Source organism: Cynocephalus volans, chromosome 1 (assembly GCF_027409185.1).
Source record: "Cynocephalus volans isolate mCynVol1 chromosome 1, mCynVol1.pri, whole genome shotgun sequence".
Lineage (NCBI taxonomy): Eukaryota > Metazoa > Chordata > Mammalia > Dermoptera > Cynocephalidae > Cynocephalus > Cynocephalus volans.
Genome location: NC_084460.1, coordinates 42407348 through 42425847, shown reverse-complemented (window position 1 = coordinate 42425847; position 18500 = coordinate 42407348). Strand labels below are relative to the sequence as shown.

Sequence of the window (18500 nt, the reverse complement as noted above, 5' to 3'; positions counted from 1 at the left end):
GACCGCTGCCCACTCAGCTGGGAGGGAGAGTGCAATCTGATTAACTCTGGTCTCCCCTTACAGGTTTCCACCCCCAGGAAGAGCAGGCCCCTCCCTTCTGGTGAGGTCCAGGCCTGTTGTCCTGGGTGCTGGACCTTTGTCAGGCGACGTGGTTGTGGAGTTGTTCCTCCACGCATCTTGGCCTCTGCAGCCTAAAACAACAACAAAATCCTGTCCCTTTTCCTGCAGTACAGTGTGCCTGGATTCCCAGCTTGTCCCCGTGCCTGTTTGGTATAAGATTCCTGGCTGGGAAGAATTTATGTACACTTGGGGTGCGTCTGTTGTCCATGTGGGGGAGGCTGGGAGAGCAGGCCCTTCCTTTTCTTTGTGGGAATGGTGTGGGACAAGAAAGCCCACAAGTCCTAATTTTAGGAAGAGAGGGGAGACTTTATTGCTCCACAGTTTTACCTCCCGGCATATGGCTGTGTCAACTCTGGAAGCTTTCTCCAGCCTCTAAAGCATGGTGTTTATTTAACCTCTGTTGTTCCAGCTTGGGATTTTAAAAACTGTTGTTAATTAAGCACCTTGTCTTTTTTTTTAAAAAAAAAAAGAAGAAGAAAGCAAGCTCCGACATTTTAAGATCCTTTCAGATTCGCCTTTTCTTTTTCCGGGTACAGACCAACTACAAAGGCAGTTTTAGGGAGGAAGCAGGCAGAGACCTCCCAATACTATTGAAATGGGTGGAATTATTAGCAGCTCTGAAAAACTAGTTAATATTTTACTGGGGAGCAGTGCCAGAGATGGGGGGTGCTGCCAAATGTAGGGCTGTTTGTGAAATAGCTGTTCCATCTGCCTTAGGGGACGAAAAGGAGCCGTTCTCTGTGGAAATAAATTGAAGCAAGAATCCTTGTGAAGCTCATGGGGACTTGTCTGCCCACTGAGTAGGGCCCAGTTCCCCCAGCACACACATACAGGGCTGATTGTGGCAGGAAGGGCTAACCTATGGGTGTAGGCCTGACTCATAATGGGGGTTCTTGTTTCCTCGCTGGTTTGACATCTCCCTTTCTCCCTTTGGATTTAAATGGCTCCTCAGACGAGAGGCACTGCCTGTGCCCTGGATTCAGAAGGTACACGCCTCCTTGGGAAGCAAAGGCGAGAGACAGCGGCTCACTCTCTCTCTCTTTCTGCATCTGCCGGGAGAGCTGCAGCTGGTATTTTTCCACAGGCCTTTTCTGCGAGCTCAGGGCCTAGTTTTTCCCAGCCAGGCCCCGAGTCCGAGAGAGGGTTAACAGGCAGGAAGCCGAAGGCATCGCAGACTAATACGGAAGTCAGATTTTTGTTTAACTGACAGGTTTAGCAGGCCTCAGCGGTGGGGGAGGGGCCGGGAGGGGAAGGGAAGTTTGTAGATCCAGGCATGTGGCCTGCTAGGAGCGCATTTGGCTTTTCTTAGGGTAAGGACGCAGAGGGGGCCCCCCCTTGGCATCTGGCAGGGAGGCAGGAACCCATTTTGGGTTTCCTTTGAGGACAGACTGAGGGGGGCGAAAGGCTCATGGCTCTCTGGCCTGCTTTTCCTGGAGGCGTTTTGACAATGACTATGCAAACTTGACCACTCTGCTCCCCTCCTCCCCTCTTTCCTCGGAGAAGGCAGGGCTGCTCTTTACTGATTTCTCAGGGCTCGCCTGGGCTGCCTGTTTCCCCTCAGCTCCTCAGAGGCCTGCCTCAAGCCCTTTTTTCTTGCCCCCTTGGCTGTTTTCCTGAGGCTCCCCACTCCTCAGCTTAGCTTGCTCCTAGGAGAACCACTGTGTTGGATTGTTCTAGAAAAGGGCCAGCCTTGCCCCTTAGCAAAGGGTCTTTTCTATGGGGGCAGGTGAGGGTGAGCCCTTTCAGCCCACCCCAAAAACTCTGTTCCCAGTGGAATCCGGACCTCAGGCTTTGCTGGAGCAGGTCAGGCTGGCTGCACTGGTTTGCTCGTGCTGGGAAATCTAGGCAGCGTGTGGGAGAAGTGCGTGTGGGGGCCCCTTTCCCAAGTTTTTCTTGCTGCAGAAGGCCTAGCTTAGCCTGTCTTTTTCTATGCACAGGATGGCTTTTGCTCACCCGAGCCTCACAAAGATAATCGCTCAGGAAGTGTTTCAGCCAATCCGGGGCGGCTTTACACTCCGATTTGCCGGAGCAGCCAATCGGGGATGAGCTTTTATTAGGCGGCCAGATCATCAGCCGAAGTGCCAAACCCTTTTTCTGTGAGAACTAGGAGCCTGTCCTCCATGTTTTATAAGTATTGACATTACACAGTGTTAACAATGCATCCACAGAGGTAAGCTCGACTTTTTAACCATCTTTTTTCCCCCTCCCTCTGAGACATCCGAATTGTGGGCGAGCAGTGTGATTTCTCTGTGGCTGGCCGTGCCACACTCACCCCCAGAGCACTTATGTTAACTTGGAACTGTTTAGAGAGATTTTTTTTTTTTGCTTTCTTGGGTCACATGGCTAAGTAGCCATTAGCCATAGCTTGATTCTGCAAACTGGCAAGGGCCTGGCACACCTTTTCTTCCACCAGGGCATGGTGTTTCTGGAATAGTTTGAAGCTAGAGCCTGGTATGCCAAAAAAGAAGCTTCTTTTTTTTTTTTTTTTTTTTCTTCATCTTTTTTTTCTTCTTTCTCTCCTTCTCTCTCTGAGCAGTTTCCCCCCTGCACTATTGTCTTCTCTTGTGTCACATGCCTGCTGGGGGAAGAAAATGGAAGGTAAGCAAGCAGGTTCCTCTTCAAGGAGAGCTCATGGCAGACAGCAGAGCAGGCAAGTTTGCCTCTCCAGAGAGGTTCTGGGAAGGATGGCTAAGTTCAGACAAGAGAGGAGAGTGTTTGAAAAAGAACCCAGCCCTCAGCAGAGCAGTGCTAAGGCGAGATTCTAGCTCCTGGGGCCTAGGTGGGTGGTGGTGTCTGGACATGGTCTTTTCTCTTCCTACAGAGCTTCTTCTCTTGAAACTACATTGTTCAGCCTTTTTTCCTGACTTAGGTTGATAACAGAGTGTTCTTCTGCAAGCCAGCCTACAGCCTGCAAATGTTTCTGAAAGTGTTTCCTAGGCTTTGGAGGAAGTTTTTGGAGTAGGGATGGGGATTGAGGGGTGGGGGTGAGAGAGATCTTGGACAACATCCTGCAAAAAAAAAAAAAAAGAAAAAATCTGTGAGGACTCTTTGAATCCCTTAGCTTTCTACTCTTGCATGATTTTCAATGAACTAATGTATCTTTTATCCTTGTTTTCATTTTCCTTTCCCTTTTTTACATTGTATCATCCTCTGCCCTCCTGTGTGAGAGTGCAGAGGGAATAAAATCATGTGTGTGGCTCATGACAGCATTCCATATTCAGTTGTTGGGTTGTGTTGTTGTTGTCCTGTGTGTTTTTAATAATACCATGTAACTGTTTAAAAAAATTTCCTTTTTGATCAAGTCCCAAATCTGCCAGCCTGTTCTCTCTTCCTAACTGTGGAAAAATGAGACGGTTGCTTGAACATTTGTTGGGTAAGTAAAGCAATCCATTTCCTCTGTGACCATGTATAAAGAGTTTTGCGAACATTTGGGGTCTGTTTGTAATAGGGGGTCTTGGCTACAGCAGTTGGGGTCTTCATTAGCAGGAACAAAATAAGGGCTTTTTAAAGAGTGTCTTGATTTTAGGTGACTGTTTGAATCCACTGTTTTTCCTGATAACCTGCAGCTAGGATTGAAGATTACAGTTCCTGTTTACCCTCAGCCAGGGGAGAAATGTTCAGTTCATTGTGACTTGACTCTCGACCTTTAATTGGGTTTATTTGGATATTAGAACTCTGGTAGGTTATCTGCTTGTGAATGTAATAAAACTGCTTGTTCTTAGAGGCACAGAGCCCTAAAAATATTGGTGGGGCAGGAGCTGGTGGTGATGGTGTGTGTGTGGGGGTGGTGGTGTGTTTGGGGGAATGGTGGTGTCAGTATTTATGTTTTAGGATACCTTATATACAGTGCAAAATCCCATCTGCCACCAAACTTGGTCTGATTCAGGATTCCCTGATCAAGAGATTCGGCCTTTTTCCAATCCTGACCCACACATCTGTATGCACGCAGGCCTTACACATGATTTATTTCTCACTTTTTTTTTTTTTTTTTTTAAACATTTCTCCTGATCTCTTAATGCCGTAGTTAGAATTTAAAAGTGAAAAAAGTAGACTCTTGTTTAGCATTACCTTCAGAATTTCCCTAGAAGTTCACTACACACATTTCTAGCCTGGATACCAATCCAGAATGACTGTAAATGATGGAAATATATTAAGTGATTGTGTTATGCCAACTTGATGGAGTCAGTAATCTTTTTTCCTTTTAGTGTCCAGCAACCCACCTTTTGGCACCACTTGGGAAAAAGCTCATTTAGTAAGGAGAAATATACCAAATTCTAATTTGAGAAAAGTCTATATAAGGTGGGCCAGCTTCATAAAAGGCAGTTAATGATGTTGTATACTTAAAACTGAACAGTGCCACTACCCCACACAAGTTCAGATACTTAGCTATTTTCTTTGTTCTTATCTGCTTGCTGTAAATGGAAATTACATATTGAGGTTCTTGTGGCCTCTGTAGAAGCAATATCTAATCACAAGACTCTTGGTTTGGTGCCTTCAGCGTTTGCATAACTGTGTTTGTTGGGCTGGAAGGAAACTTAAGGGCAAGGCATTTGTCCTCTAAAAGCTTGCATTAAAATGGCTCCCACAGGTTTGGAAAGCCAAGATCTGTTTTCAAATGTGCAGTCCCAGCAAGTGGACCAAGCTAGCCACTTTTCCTCTAGTATTGTGGCCACCACCAAGCATGCACGGGTCTCTAAAAAGTTAATTGCTTTCGAAGTAGCATTATTTCCCAGTTTCACTAAAGGGGAAAAAAATAAATGTCTGCATTGCAGCAAGACTAGGTAGGGACAGCAGTGCTGGCTCAGAGAGCAGCCCAATGGGGTTCCTGTTTCCAGTTTTCGAACCAATAGACTTGGAGGAAAGGTTAAAGATTGACAATTGCAGTAGCTGGACTGAGAACGGGCCTTCTGGAAATTTCTACCATCTTTGTTCCTTTTAGGAAAAGCAGATCCACCAAGCTGAAGAGACTCCTACATTCCATTCCTAGGGCATCTCCCCCATCCCTCCCCTTTCTTTTTCTCATCAAGGTAGAATGTTCTTTCTGCCACGTTTGTAAATTGCAGAGGGAGGAACAGAACATTGGGCTGTTTTCCTTTTTCCTTCTGCCTCCTCAGTCCCCAAAGAGGATGCACAGCTGCGAGGAACAAACACAGACACACTAGAGCTTTTGATTTCTGTCTTTTTTTTTTTTCCCTTCAAGACCCTCCAGGATGGATTCACTTTCTGCTTTGGGAAATTAACTGGCATTCACGTGGGGGAGGGGGGGGAGTAACTGCTTTTATTAGCTCCAGAAAATGGTCAGTGTTCAGTCTGTAACTAGGAATTAATTATATATAATCACTCAGTAAACTTTCTACAGAGTTTTTCTAATTGCTGAGCATGAACATAGTTAAGCCCGTTGGAGCCAAGTCCAGTTACTTTTATAATTAACAGCTCAAAGATTTGAGTCAGAAAGAAAGAAACAATAGGGCCTCTTGGATTATAAATTCGGGATGAAAACAATAGCTTTTTTCCCTTTCTTTCTTATAACCCCTTTTCTTTTAAACAGAATATTCCCCCTTTTCTTTCTTTGGGAGAACCAGTGGGGAAACTGCATCAGGTCTTAAAAAGGAGAGGGGGAAAACGAGTCACTTTTTAGAAAGCGGGGTGACAGTAATCTAGAAAACCCTGGAGGCAAAGGTAGGTTTTTCAGAGTCCAAACGCTTTCAGTGTGTAATCTCTTTGTGTTTTTTTCTGCCTTCCCTCCCCTTCTCTCTCCTGCGGCAGGGGCAACAAACATTGGTCAGCCTGGGAGCCCCTAGAGCTGGCTTTGCCTCTGGTCAACCCTGAAAAGAGAGACACATTCAAGGGGGACTTCGCTACCCCACAGCAGAGATTTAAAAAGGGAATAGGTTTAGAAGTCCCTTGGTGGCTCTTAAAATGCAAAAACGAGTAAAGATTCACCCTTGGCTGCAGGTTGCTAAGGCCAGGGTTGCCCTTCCCCCTCTGCCCACTCTCCTTACAGACAAACAAGTAGGCAGGGGCCGTGCCAGCTCCCTAGCCACCATGCTGCCAGGCTGGCCCTCCCCAGCATGATTACCTACATACCGGCCGGCGTCGAGCCAGTAGCCCGTCCTCGCCCTGGCACGGCCTTGGGCACTGTGCCCTCTTTTCTCCCCTGGAGCTAAAAAAGCAGTCACCTTGAAACTCCCCACTCCCAGCACCGGAGGAGTTCTGAGGCCAATTCTCAGACCTGCAATAGTAAATTACGTTATCCACTATGAGGATATTAGTTCAGCCTCTGAAAGCAGGTTTTGCAAAAACCATTGTTAATTCTCAGGGCTCTGTTGGGGGTGGACAAAAATCTAATTTGTGAGTATCCTGTGCATTGGAAAAGGGAATGTTTTACTTGTGTTTCTCTGCAGACTCGGATGGTCTTTCCTTGTGTTAACTGTCTTACAAGGACTGGCTGCTTCAGAGGACTGGGTATTTATTTGGTGGCCGTTTTCAGTTTTGTAAACAGCCTTTTTGTTTTACCTTGGCCTCAGACCGAGGTGCAGCCCTTTAGCTTGGCTTTTCAGATGCCTGGTGTCCCTGAAGCACTTTCATTTCACCTAGCTCCTTTTTGGTATGGATGCAAAGCTGATTTGTAATACACTGAGAAGGGGGCATGGGCTTTCTTTCCCCCTCCCCCCAGCCTGCTTCCTTGGAACGTTTCTGTGTTTGCACAGACACCTGTCTGTCTGCAGTTTATGCCACTGGGCTGAATGATTCCTAACCTCCCACCCACCTAATTCCAGGGCAAAGGGGCCTCATCACAGTCTCATGTTGAAGGCTCAGGACCTAAAAGGGACGGTTTTTCCTTAGGAACCTGTGACTTCACAAACTCTCCCTGTCATTACAGATTTTTTTTAAGCTTCTAAACGTTGGGTTGTTGGTGTCCTCTGGTTGAGCTTTTCCTAGTTCTGATATTTAGGAAGGTGGCTTTGAAACTAGCAGGGCTGCTTAAACAAGAGCTACAGCTATTGAACAAACTGCTACCATTTTAGCTTCAATACAGGAATGAGGCAGTGTTGCCAGACGCCATTTTAAGAATCCTGCATAAATAGCTTAGCTACCGATGACTCTGCCTGTTTTAGGTGAGTTCTTATATAAAGCTGCTCTGCTAACCATTCCCTTCCCCTCCAATTTAAAAAAAAAAATTAATTGCAGGTTTAGGGAAGCATGGTTTTTTATTTTGATGTTCACTATTTTGTGCTCTAGAAGAGGAAGATGTTATGCCTTGGGGATTAAATTTTCCTCACAGCCTGGACCATTTTGGTATTTTGAATGAAAGTAAAAAACAGGAAAAGTCCTTTCGAGTGATGCATGATTCTTGAATTGCTGTGTGTTGATCCTCATCTGTAGAACCAGAGTCTTGTGCATGCTGGTTATATATTCTTAGATGGGTTAGATATTCTTGTTTAAAAGTCAAATAGGGGCACTGGGGAAAAGGAATATCTGGGCATTGTGTATCCAGGCATTTTTCTGTCAAAACTAGATGCTTACTCTTTTCTTTTTCTCTCTCTTTTGGAAGTGTTGAGGGGATGGGATTCCTGGGATTTACGGACCAGCCCTGAGTCCTCAGAATTAATAATCAGAAGGCTTAAAGCATCCTGGAGGTGCAGCAGTTCATCTGCAACTTTTAATTGCTCTTTTATCAGTGCGTGCAGGTTAAGAAGTAAGCATAGGCTTTCTTGCTAAGGCATGGGGGAGAAATCTATATTCTTTTTGGGAAGGGAGGGGGTGGCCTTGGTTGTGTTTGCAGGAGCTGTTATGTCTTCTTTGAATGTCTGAAATGTATCAGTTTGTGAAATCCACAGGCAAGTGACTTGGGTAAATGTGATTGCAAGAGGTGGTGGTGGCGGTATACAATGTATACAACTAGTTGACAGTATATTTTTCTGTTGGGGTCATTGTTTGGTTTTCAGCTAATTTTACCCTTTCTTTTAGCGGGTCCTCAGTCTCCCCAACAGACCTAAAAAAAAAAAAAAAAAAAAGTGTTGTCAGTTTGAAACAAGGGCTAGTTGTTCCATTGTTTTTGATTTAAATAAACAGGGTTGCTGGAAGCTAGCAGATATGGAAGGAAAGGAGCTGTATGTTTTCTAAGACTTTAATGTGTTAATGACAGAAGTTCAAAGTATTTTCTCCAGTTGCAGCTGCCTTTTCTTTTTAACAAATGTTATTTGACTGTTTTTTTCTTCCAAATAACTGAGCAGTTCTTAACCTAAATTGATCAAGATTATGGGGCATTCAGACAGGTACAAATCTTTTCTCACCACCACTTTTGATGAAATATTCATAGTCTCCCCCCCCCCCCCATAACACACTAGTAGTTAACATTAAACCAAAAAAAAAAAAAAAGACAAACCGAGATCAGTGGTGTAGAAAAAAGGAAGTCCCTTTAGATGTGGCTATTCAAAATGACTAATTTTGCATTCTGGTCTTTGCTTTTGTAAATGAAGGTTTTTTTTTTTCCCTTCTTTTAATGCATAGACACTGCAGTTGTCTTAAGTCAAATACAAGTTATTGTGCGTGTGTATGTGTGTACATGTGCCTGCGCTGATTCCTTTTGAAAGGATGGCTGATCTGTGAGAAAGGTGGTTTTCTTAAATTGTGCTCGAAATCCTGGAGTAAAGCTTGTGATGCTACTGCCGCTAAAGTTAGGTGATTATGGTGCTCACTTGTAATCTTGGAAAGATAAAACAGCTTAACTTTTTTTTCCCCTCTCTCCTCTGCTCCAGCATTGATTATCTTAAACTCAGCAGCAAATAGCCACCACGTAACTATTTGCATTTTCTTAGCTTCTAAGCAGCATTCCTGCCTGAAGTACTCAGCTCCTCTAAGCTGTTACAAATAATTATTCCCTGGAATGCAGAACCTTCTCCATGATCAATACTTGAAACTCTGAATATTTTCATGGCTGCAGAAATCCTTCAAGTGGGTTTTTTGGGCTCTGTTATACATAATTGTTTCCTTCACCACTGTACATTTTGGTTGGATCACAGATTAGCTTTTTCTCCGTCACTCAAAATATGGGATTGGTTTCAAGAAGTTTAGGATTTCACATACTTCATGCTGGAGAGGGAAGCAGAACTGTAGTTGCTAGAAAGATCAAGGTTGCTATTTGTTCTTTTGAAGTTAACCATCTTCCCATCTCTGAGGGCTGCATGGGGCTTTTTGTTAAAATTTCCATTCACCCTAAGCAAGAACCCATCAACAACATTCAGTTGGACAACCTGTGTATGTTCCAGGCGGAATGTGTTTCTGGGTTGAGAATGTTATTCCTCTTAAGTTGGAGTAGAAAGTATTAGTGCTAAAATCACCTTCAATAAATCACTGGTGTATTATTGCATGTTACTGATGTATTTAAATTTAGTAGGCTGCTTTCTTCTGATGAAAACCATTTGTGACAACATGTCAGTTGTTTCTTTGGTGATTTGTGTGACAGGCTTTACAGATGCTGTGTAAATGAAATTGTTAACAGGGTTCAATACCAGGATGCTAAATGTGTTAATATGCTGATTTAAACCCAAACTACCTGTAAAGTAAGGCAAATTATAACTAAAGCCAAAATGTTTCATTATTTTAGCTATATTAAGTTTCCATTTTTTTTTTTTTTTTTTTTTTTTTTGTCTTTTTCGTGACCAGCACTCAGCCAGTGAGCGCACTGGTCATTCCTATATGGGATCCGAACCCGCGGCGGGAGAGTCGCCGCGCTCCCAGCGCAGCACTCTACCAAGTGCGCCACGGGCTCGGCCCCTTAAGTTTCCATTTTTATTGTCAGAGCTAGGGCTTAGACTCTTCAAACCCATTGTACAGACTGGGTCACCAGACCCCTCACATGCCAGGTTGGGTCCCCGGACCCCTCACATGCAGGTACATGCTAGGTGGTTGGGAAAGATTGCAGGAGCTGTTGGCAGATGACATGAGCTCAGTCCTCAGCTTTCTCAGTGGCAGCAGCTTACACACCTGGTAGCTTACAGGTCCGGCAGTGGCAGTGGCCTTGCAAAGGGTCCTGGGGGCACTAGCAGCAGCAGCAGTCTCCAACAGCAGTAGTGACCTCCTGGTTCCCCCCCACCCATATGCTCCCCAGGGGAGGCGCTACGGATCAGAGCCACTCATCCTTATACTTAAGTCATAACCCAGGACACCTGGGTGCACATGCGCAATTACACTAGACGATAACCAAGGAACACCTGAGTGCATATGCCTGTTTATATCAAATGCTCAGCAAGATTCTGAACATCTGAGGGCCCTGACCATTTTTCCTATATTTTCCCAACACTAGCTTTGTTTCTTCTTTCTGCTGGGGCTAGTTAAGTCTGGGGTCTCCAAGCTCCTATAATTTAATTCTGAGCTGTAGTCTTTGCCTTTCTATCCAGCTTCCATCCTGAATCCTCTCCTCCTAACAAACATGGAACTCTCCTAAACACATCTCCATCTTACACTGGGGTTCCATGCCTGAGGTTGCCTTTTTGGACTTGTCTTTGGCCTCGTCACAATCCCAGATCATGGAACACAGGACATTCTCTCTTCCCCAGCCTCCTTCCTGTCCTGGCTTTGAGTCTTCCCAAGTGGAAAATTTCAGCCATATCAATTGGTGATGCACATTTCTTCTTGTTCAACCACAGTCTGATGGAATTGCATCTAGAGTAATTACCCAGATTCTTATCACTTCAGTGTTATCCTGAGTGTTTGGAAAGTTCTAGCACCTCAAACCAATTGCACCTATAAAAGCAGAACTTTACTGCATTTCTTGCTTTGGTTTGGCTTGCGAAGTGTCCTTGGGGGGAAGACCTGAAATGGCCTGCTCTTTGTTTAAGCCGAGTTCCAGCAGAGAGGGAGAGAAAGTTCTGGATGACAGACATCCCAGCAAAGGGGCCTGCTTTTTCTGCTTCTCTGCCCAACTCTCAATTCTCAGCCTAAGTCTATTAAGTAATCCTTCCTCATTCCACTTTGGTGGTGGGGGATAATTAGTCACAGCTCCAAAGTAAGCCATGCCTGTGTCAGAGAGGAAACATCGAGGGGCTGGGTGTGTGGAGACCCCAATCCTAATTCCTGGGATAAAAGCTGCTTGTTTGAGTGTTTTGAGACCAGATCTTTTGCTACTAGCCTGGGCATATTTTTCTACTTTGTAATTTAACGTATTTTTTTTTTTTTTTTTTTCCATGTTCCTGTCTCATCAGGAAATTGTAAGATTGGGGTTCGGGGTGTCTAGGAAATATTCTTTGCTTTACAGAATTCAGACAGAGGTCAGAACTCTGGGTACTCTGAGAAACACCTCCAACCTGCCTGCCTTTGAACCCGGTGTTAACAATGAGAAACTTATTTATTTGAAGGCTGGGTTCTCATTGGCCCACAGGAGTAGATTGTAATTGTGTGTCTAAAAAAATGCTTTTTTGCATCCCCCAATAGCACGGACAACTGGAGTAGTAATTTGACTTAAAAAAAAGAACCACCTAGTGTTCGAAAGAACTCCTCTTGGAGTCTTAACACTTTGTTGAAATCAGGTGTGGGTTTCTTTCCCCCCATTCCTGGATCAGGACAGGGGCTTGTCATAAAGGTGGGTTTGTTGTTAGAACTTCTTTTTTTTTTAAAAGATGACCGGTAAGGGGATCTTAACCCTTGACTTGGTGTTGTCAGCACCACGCTCACCCAGTGAGCCAACCGGCCATCCCTATATGGGATCCGAACTCGTGGCCTTGATGTTATCAGCACCACACTCTCCCGAATGAGCCACGGCAGGCCCCCCGTTGTTAGAACTTCTAAATAGCTGCCCCCATGGGGTGAGTTTTCAGCCTCCCTAAACATGAACATAATTTGCTCTGTTTCAGCTTGGCTGAAGAGGAAATAAAAACAGAACAGGAGGTGGGAGAGGGCATGGATATCTCTACTCGCTCCAAAGGTGAGTAAAAATCTTGTATTATCTATTTCAGAGCTAAGGAGGAAATTGGAATTTCTTTTTGTTGTTGTAGATCAGTGACGCGTGGCTCTCTGAGCTGACGTTGCAACACTCGTCGGATTGTAAATGTAGAACCTTTGATGGATGAACCTAATTTATGGGGAAATCTCCTCCTCTTGATTTTCTTTCCCTGCATGTCTGTAGGTGTATGACTTGTTGGGAATTGTCCCGACAGCAAATTTTACGTGTGTGTCATGACTGAGGCGGCTGCCTACCTCTCCACAGGGTGACTTTCAGGAGTCAGAATTGAGATGAAGCATGTTCTGGAAGCGACTGGAGTCTCCAGCTGCTGCTAGTTTTCTGATTTTAACAGACCTTTTTGGAATCACAGAAGTGGGATGAAGGTGGCCCACTTCATTGGAAAATGGTGGTCTTGGGTTAGAGAAAAAAAGGAAATGCAGGGCTTTCTGGAATGCTGGGACCAGTGTTTGCATTTAGGACAAAATTTAGCAAGTTAGGGCAAACAGTTTGTGTTTTTACGCAGAAGCCTGTAGTAAGACTCTTCAATTTCTTTTAATTGAGGGATTGGTACTTTTCACTCTGTCTGAGAGAGATTTTATGAGGCTTCCCAAAAGGAAGCAGTTATTCACTTTTGCCTTCAGGGTGCTTTTAAAAATGAGCTACTGGAGCATTTTTCATATCTTTGGTTGATGACAGAGCTCATCTGCAAACTTAATGGTTGTACCAAGGTGTTTTTATTCCTTCCACAAGTCACTGAGTGCCTGCTCTGAACACACAGCCCTTGCCTGTGGGTTGTGAGGAAAGAGGGAGAGGATAAAGATAGGCTTATTACAGTCTCTACCAGGAAGGAGATTCCGATCTAGCTAGAGGGTGTCACAAAAAGTGACTCCCTAAAGGTGTCTGAAACAAAAAAGTGTTTTGAGGATTTTTATAAGACAGCATGTCATTTTGGGCAAAGCTGGGGGTCACATAGGCAAGACTGTGACCTCAGAGTAGGGGCTGGCTGTTGTTCTCTGGCAGAGTTCAGAGAGGAGGAATGCCAGGCTGGGTGGGTGGGTGGTCTGTGCTGGGGAGAGGAGGCATTAGGAGGGTGGGCTGAGTCAGGGGCTGTTACCCCTTCAAGAGGACTCAATGCCCATAATGGTGCCAACAGCCACGGGGACTTTGCTCAAGGAAAGTCCCTTCCCAAGGAAGTGTTTTGAGGTGGTCGATGAAGAGGGACTGCGTGCCACGCGGCTATTTCCCAGCCCCCTTGTCGTGGTCAGAATCGTCTGTGGTCCAATAGGAAATGCGACAGAGTAGGGAGAGACCCCAGAGTGGAGGCCGGGAGGTGTGGGTCTTTGTCCTTGTTCTGCTGCTCACTTTCCCAAAAGGGCTTGGACACTTTCTGTGTCTGTCCCTCCATTTTCTTATCTGTAAAATGGGGTGTTGGACTAGGTTCTATCTAAGGCTCCTTCCACCTCGATCTTTTCTTGTAAAAATAATAGTCGCTGACATTATTCATGAAGGCTTGTGCTCCTACCAGGAGCTTTCTTGTGTTGAATTCCTCTAATCTTCTTACAAGGTAGGAAATGTCTGTCCCACTTTGCAGATGAGGAGAGTGAGGCTCCAATTGGTAACATCGCATGGGTAGTATGGGGCAGAGCAGCACTAAATCGAGACTGTTTCAGGAGGTGCTTCCTTTCTGGACATTCCTGTCATGCCCCACAGACCTGTTGGGGAGACTTTTCCAAAAGGGTCAAAGTCAGGGATTGTCAACCAGGGCAGGACACCTGCCCTTCTCACGCCCCCATCTGTGTGGAGACCCCTCTTTTCTTTGCTTGTGACTGTGGTGACCTCTCCTTGTCTTCCTCTTCACCATCTGGATGCTTCACCAGGTGGCATGTCCCTTTGTCTGTGCCTCCTGAAATGTGACCTCTCTGGGTGACCACTGTCCCTTTTTCTCATCGGCCCCACCCCCAACCTTTCCTTACAGCAGCCGGGATGATTTTGAGCCAGGATGCTCACTTCCTCCAATGACCTTCCAACACTGTTAAGCCCAAGTCTGAAATCACTGCAACCTGTGTACCTGGGTCAACTCCATTTGCCTGCATTCACCTAGGGACACTCTGCTGACCTTGTGTGATTGTTTTCCCTGACTCTGCACAAGCTACTCGATCTCCTTCCTCTCCATTCCCGCCATGGACAGCCTCTCTGTGTCCTTTGCTGGGAACATGCTGCCCTGGGTCCTGGCTGGTACACAGGTGTTATCTTCTCAGTGAGGCTTTTGGTGGCTACCTAGTCCAACGGCAACGTTCCATCATTTTCTATTCTATTTTTTCAAAAACACACTTTTAATTTGAGATTAGTTTTCGATTTCCAGCAAAGTAGTTGAGATAAGTGCCCATATTACGCCCCTGCCCGGCTCCCCAAGTTTCCATGTTACCCCCGGCCTTTCACACAGTTCCCCTGTTATTAATATTATCCATTAGTATGGCTTATTTGTCACAATTAATGAATCAATATTGGTGTGGTATTACCAACTAAAGGCCATACTTTGTTTAGATTTCCTTAGTTTTCCCACTGAGGTCCCTTTTCTGTTCCAGGATCCCATCCAGGATACCACATGGCATTTAGTTGTCATGTCTCCTTAGGTACCTCCTGACTGGGACAGTTTCTCAGACTTTCTTGATTTTGATGACCTTGACAGTTTTGAGGAGTACTGGTGGGGTATTTTGAAGGATGTCTCTCAACTGAGATTTGTTCGGTATGTTTCTCAAGATTGGGCTGTGGTAGACTGGGCTTATGGGTTTTGGGGAGGAAGACCACGGGGGTAAAACGCCATTTTCATCTCATCATGTCACGGGTGCATGTTAACAATATGATTTATCACTGTTGAAATTGACCTTGATCACCTGGCTGTGGTAGACGTTTTTTAACTTTTCCGCACTGTGCTCTTTAGAAGGATTATGCTCCTCCTTGAGGCCAGAGTATCCACGTCAATTATTTGGAATTCTGCTGTGTGGGCGATTTCTCTCTTCTTCCCCTTGTATTTGTTCAATCATTCATGTACTTTGGTATGGACTAAGGATAATTATTTTATACTTTGGGTTGTAATCCAATACTACTTACTTGTTTTATTACTTAAATTATTCCAGCTTTGGCAATGGGAATCTCTTTCTGTTAGTTCTGTGTCCCCTTGACAGACTCTGTCATTGTGGGGTTTGTTTATTTATTTATTTTTTGAGCACTTCCTTACTTTCTGGCACTACAAGTTGCTCCAGGCTCATCTTGTTTATCTTTTTTCCCAGCCCTAGAATTAGCCATTTCAAGTACCCTGGTTTCTTTTACTGGAGAACGGCATTAGAAACCAAGATCTGGGCACTAGGTGTGCTCATTGCTACTCGGGTGTCTTTGCCTCTGGGTCCTCTTCAGCTGACAGAGGAAGGAAACGTGTATGTGTATACTCGCCCGGGTACATACACATATCTGTAAATATTTCCACATGTCCATCTGTGTTTATGTTAGCTAAACATGCATTCATACACTTGTTTCCAACTCTTACCCATTTCCGCATGGATCATTCTAGCCATCTCCCCTTATTTATCTGTAACCTCCTGTTCCTCAACAGCAAGAAAGTTGGCTCCCACCATCCACCATTTGTGTACTATTTTCTGGTACATTTTTATCCTGATGTACCGTGTACAGTACTGTGAACTTCAGCACATGTATATACTTGTGGGACCATGGTCAGATCAAGATAATTGAATCGAACATTTCTAGCATTCAGAAGTTTCCTCAATCACTCTGATTTTGTTCATAGCCCTTGTCCTGACTTTGTACTTTCTTTCTTCTTTTTTGGGGGGGACTGGCTGGTCTGGGGATCCGAACCCTTGACCTTGGTGTTATAAAACCGCACTCTAACCAACTGAGCTAACTGGCCAGCCCCTGACCTTGTATTTTTTTGTTGTTGTTGCTCTGCTGGAATGCAGGCTCCTTCTCTGGGCAGACCTGTACCACCGTGCTCAATTCCTCCCTTTTATCTGAGAGGCAGGATGTCTTAGAGATTTTAAAAACCTGGCTTCTAGAACCAGACTCCCTGGTTCTGGCTTGCCGAGTTATTCTTTGTGGCTCATTTTCCCCTTGTAAATGGGAATGATAAAGATAGAAGGTTATGGTTAATATGAAATTTGCTCATATGTACAGAGTGCTTGGAACGGTGTCTGGGACACGGTGATTGCTTGAAAATGTTAGCTGTGATTAGAGAGAACTTGGAGAGAGACAGTGAGCTTTTACTGATAGGTCTGTCGGTGAGAACTACACCCTGTCTTCTGCTATTTCTCTCACTTTCAGCCTCTAGGAACTGGGTGTAGAGGTGGATATGGAAGCCACGCCCAGACAGACCCCCTGCATTGTGGGGCGCAGGGAAGAATTGTATAGGGTTGCCCAGCAGGCAGGCTCAGGACCAGATCGATATTTGCTTCTCTCCATCAACGATTCTGATGTCCTGTCCTGTTGGCCTCTGCAGTGTTAGAAAAAAGCCATTCTAGGGGCCAGCCCGTGGCTCATTTTGGGGGAGAGTGTGGTGCTGATGATACCAAGGTCACGGGTTTGGATCCCTATTTAGGGATGGCCAGTTCGCTCACTTCAGAGAGCGTGCTGCTGACAACACCCAAGTGAAGGGTTAAGATCTCCTTACCGGCCATCTTTAAAAAAAAAAAAAAAGCCATTCTACAGCTATGTGGAATGATTTTCTCTGGTGCCTGGGAGCCCTTGCTTTGGTGGAGAATCAGTGAAGGGGAGGGTCACCTTGTTTTGAGGGACACCTTCCTCTTTCCACAAGGACTCCCTTGTGTGGCTGTCTGTGTGGAACTGAGTCCCCATCTCCCAGGGAGGGTGGCGATTGGTGCTGCTTCTTTTTCCAGGGCACCTTTCTGACAGAGCTGAGTCCTCAGTCAGGCAAGGAAATTGCATATGCAAGAGTTTGGAGTTATGTTCCTAAGTTGCTGAGGTTCCCGGAGCTGAAATCTGCATGGCCAAAATGTGACATTTGTGAAGGCTGCGTGGGGTGAAGGCTTATCTCTCTTTCAGTCCTAATTATCTCAGGCTCCACTGATGATCCAGGCTCAGCGAACACATTTTTATTCCTCCAGCCTGCGTTTCTTGTGGTTTAGGAAATTTAGTGCTTCAGTCCTCAGATGACACCGTCCCGGTCAGGGTTCTTTGGTTATGAGCAGCAGAAACTTGCTCTGGTTCATTTGGGCTAGAAGAGGATGGACCAGAAGGTGCTCAGTTGGCTCATGGCATCGATGGGAAGGCTGGAGGTCCAGGCTGCTCTGGGGAGTGGAGCTAGTCCAAGGCCTCCTCAGGAACAACGGCCAAGTCCACGTGTTATGTGTCTACCTTTTAGCCAGGGAAGGGCTGGTGTCTGTACACCTGGACCCACCAGTGCTGCTGTTCGCCGGGGAGATGAGTGCTCACCAATGCTGCCACTCACCAGGAGATGAGGTGACCATGCTGCCATCTTGGGAAACTGGTGATATTATTCTCTACTCGTAGATAGAACATAGGCCCTTAGCTTACTGTACTTGGGAATCTTAGAAACCTTGACAATTATTGGTGCAGGATTCTTTAATCCTATTCTTACATCTAGTTCATACGACCTTTCAGATTCTCTAACTAATTTCAGTTTGTACACCCCTCTCTGCCCTGACATGTACTCACTTATTAACTGAGTAATTCCCTAGTCAGTCATTGCCATTATGCCAGCCTTGGCATTTACTAGAGCATTTTAGTTCTCAGGAGACAAAGCTTTTGAGCTTTCAAGATATCAAGTTGACATTTGTGTCCGAAGGTAATGATCTGCTGAAAGATGATCAAGCATAAATCGTAAGTACCATCTAGATGCCAGATGTGTGTGCATAGCTAGTATTTTGGGAGTACTTACTAGGTGCCAGATATTATATGCAAATTACTTAATTTGATTCTTATAATAATGCTATGATATAGGTGTGTTATTATTCCCATTTTACAGTTAAGGAAACCAAGGCTGAGATGGATTGAAGTGGCAAAGTAGGGAAGGAGTTAGGGTCAGATTTTATCTTTGGTTTGCAACCTTTGTACTTAACAGTGAGCTATATCCCAAGGGTTCCAGGTCAGATACCTGCAGGGCCAGCAGGTAGATGAGTGATTGTAGCTGGCATCTGGGGATGCTGGGGATTTTGGTGAGTGGGAAAGTATTTGTACCAAAAGGGGGGGGGGGGTCTCATCTGATCTCTGACCAGCAGGAATATGGTTCAACTTGTGTTGTGCGATGGGATTTTTTTTTTTTTTTCCTATAAAGCTGCCTGATTTAGAAATGTGGTCTACACAGACCAGTTTGTCAAAGACCATGCATGAACCCAACAAAATACATCTCCAGGTCAGAAGTGGCTGAGGGCTGTCAGTTTGCATTCTC

The 18500-nt window shown here is 45.1% G+C and overlaps 1 protein-coding gene across 10 annotated transcripts in view; it reads left to right on the top strand.

Annotated features, from left to right (window-relative positions):
- The first annotated feature begins 2268 nt into the window (after positions 1-2268).
- ZMYND8 (zinc finger MYND-type containing 8) overlaps positions 2269-18500 on the top strand; it is a 143153-nt gene continuing 126921 nt past the window's right edge. For all 10 annotated transcript variants that reach the window (XM_063076173.1, XM_063076180.1, XM_063076156.1 and 7 more), the window contains exons 1-2: positions 2269-2290; positions 11976-12046. In XM_063076173.1, the coding sequence (XP_062932243.1) occupies positions 2277-2290; positions 11976-12046 (85 nt within the window). In that variant the 5' untranslated portion in view covers positions 2269-2276. The remainder of the gene's footprint in view (positions 2291-11975; positions 12047-18500) is intronic.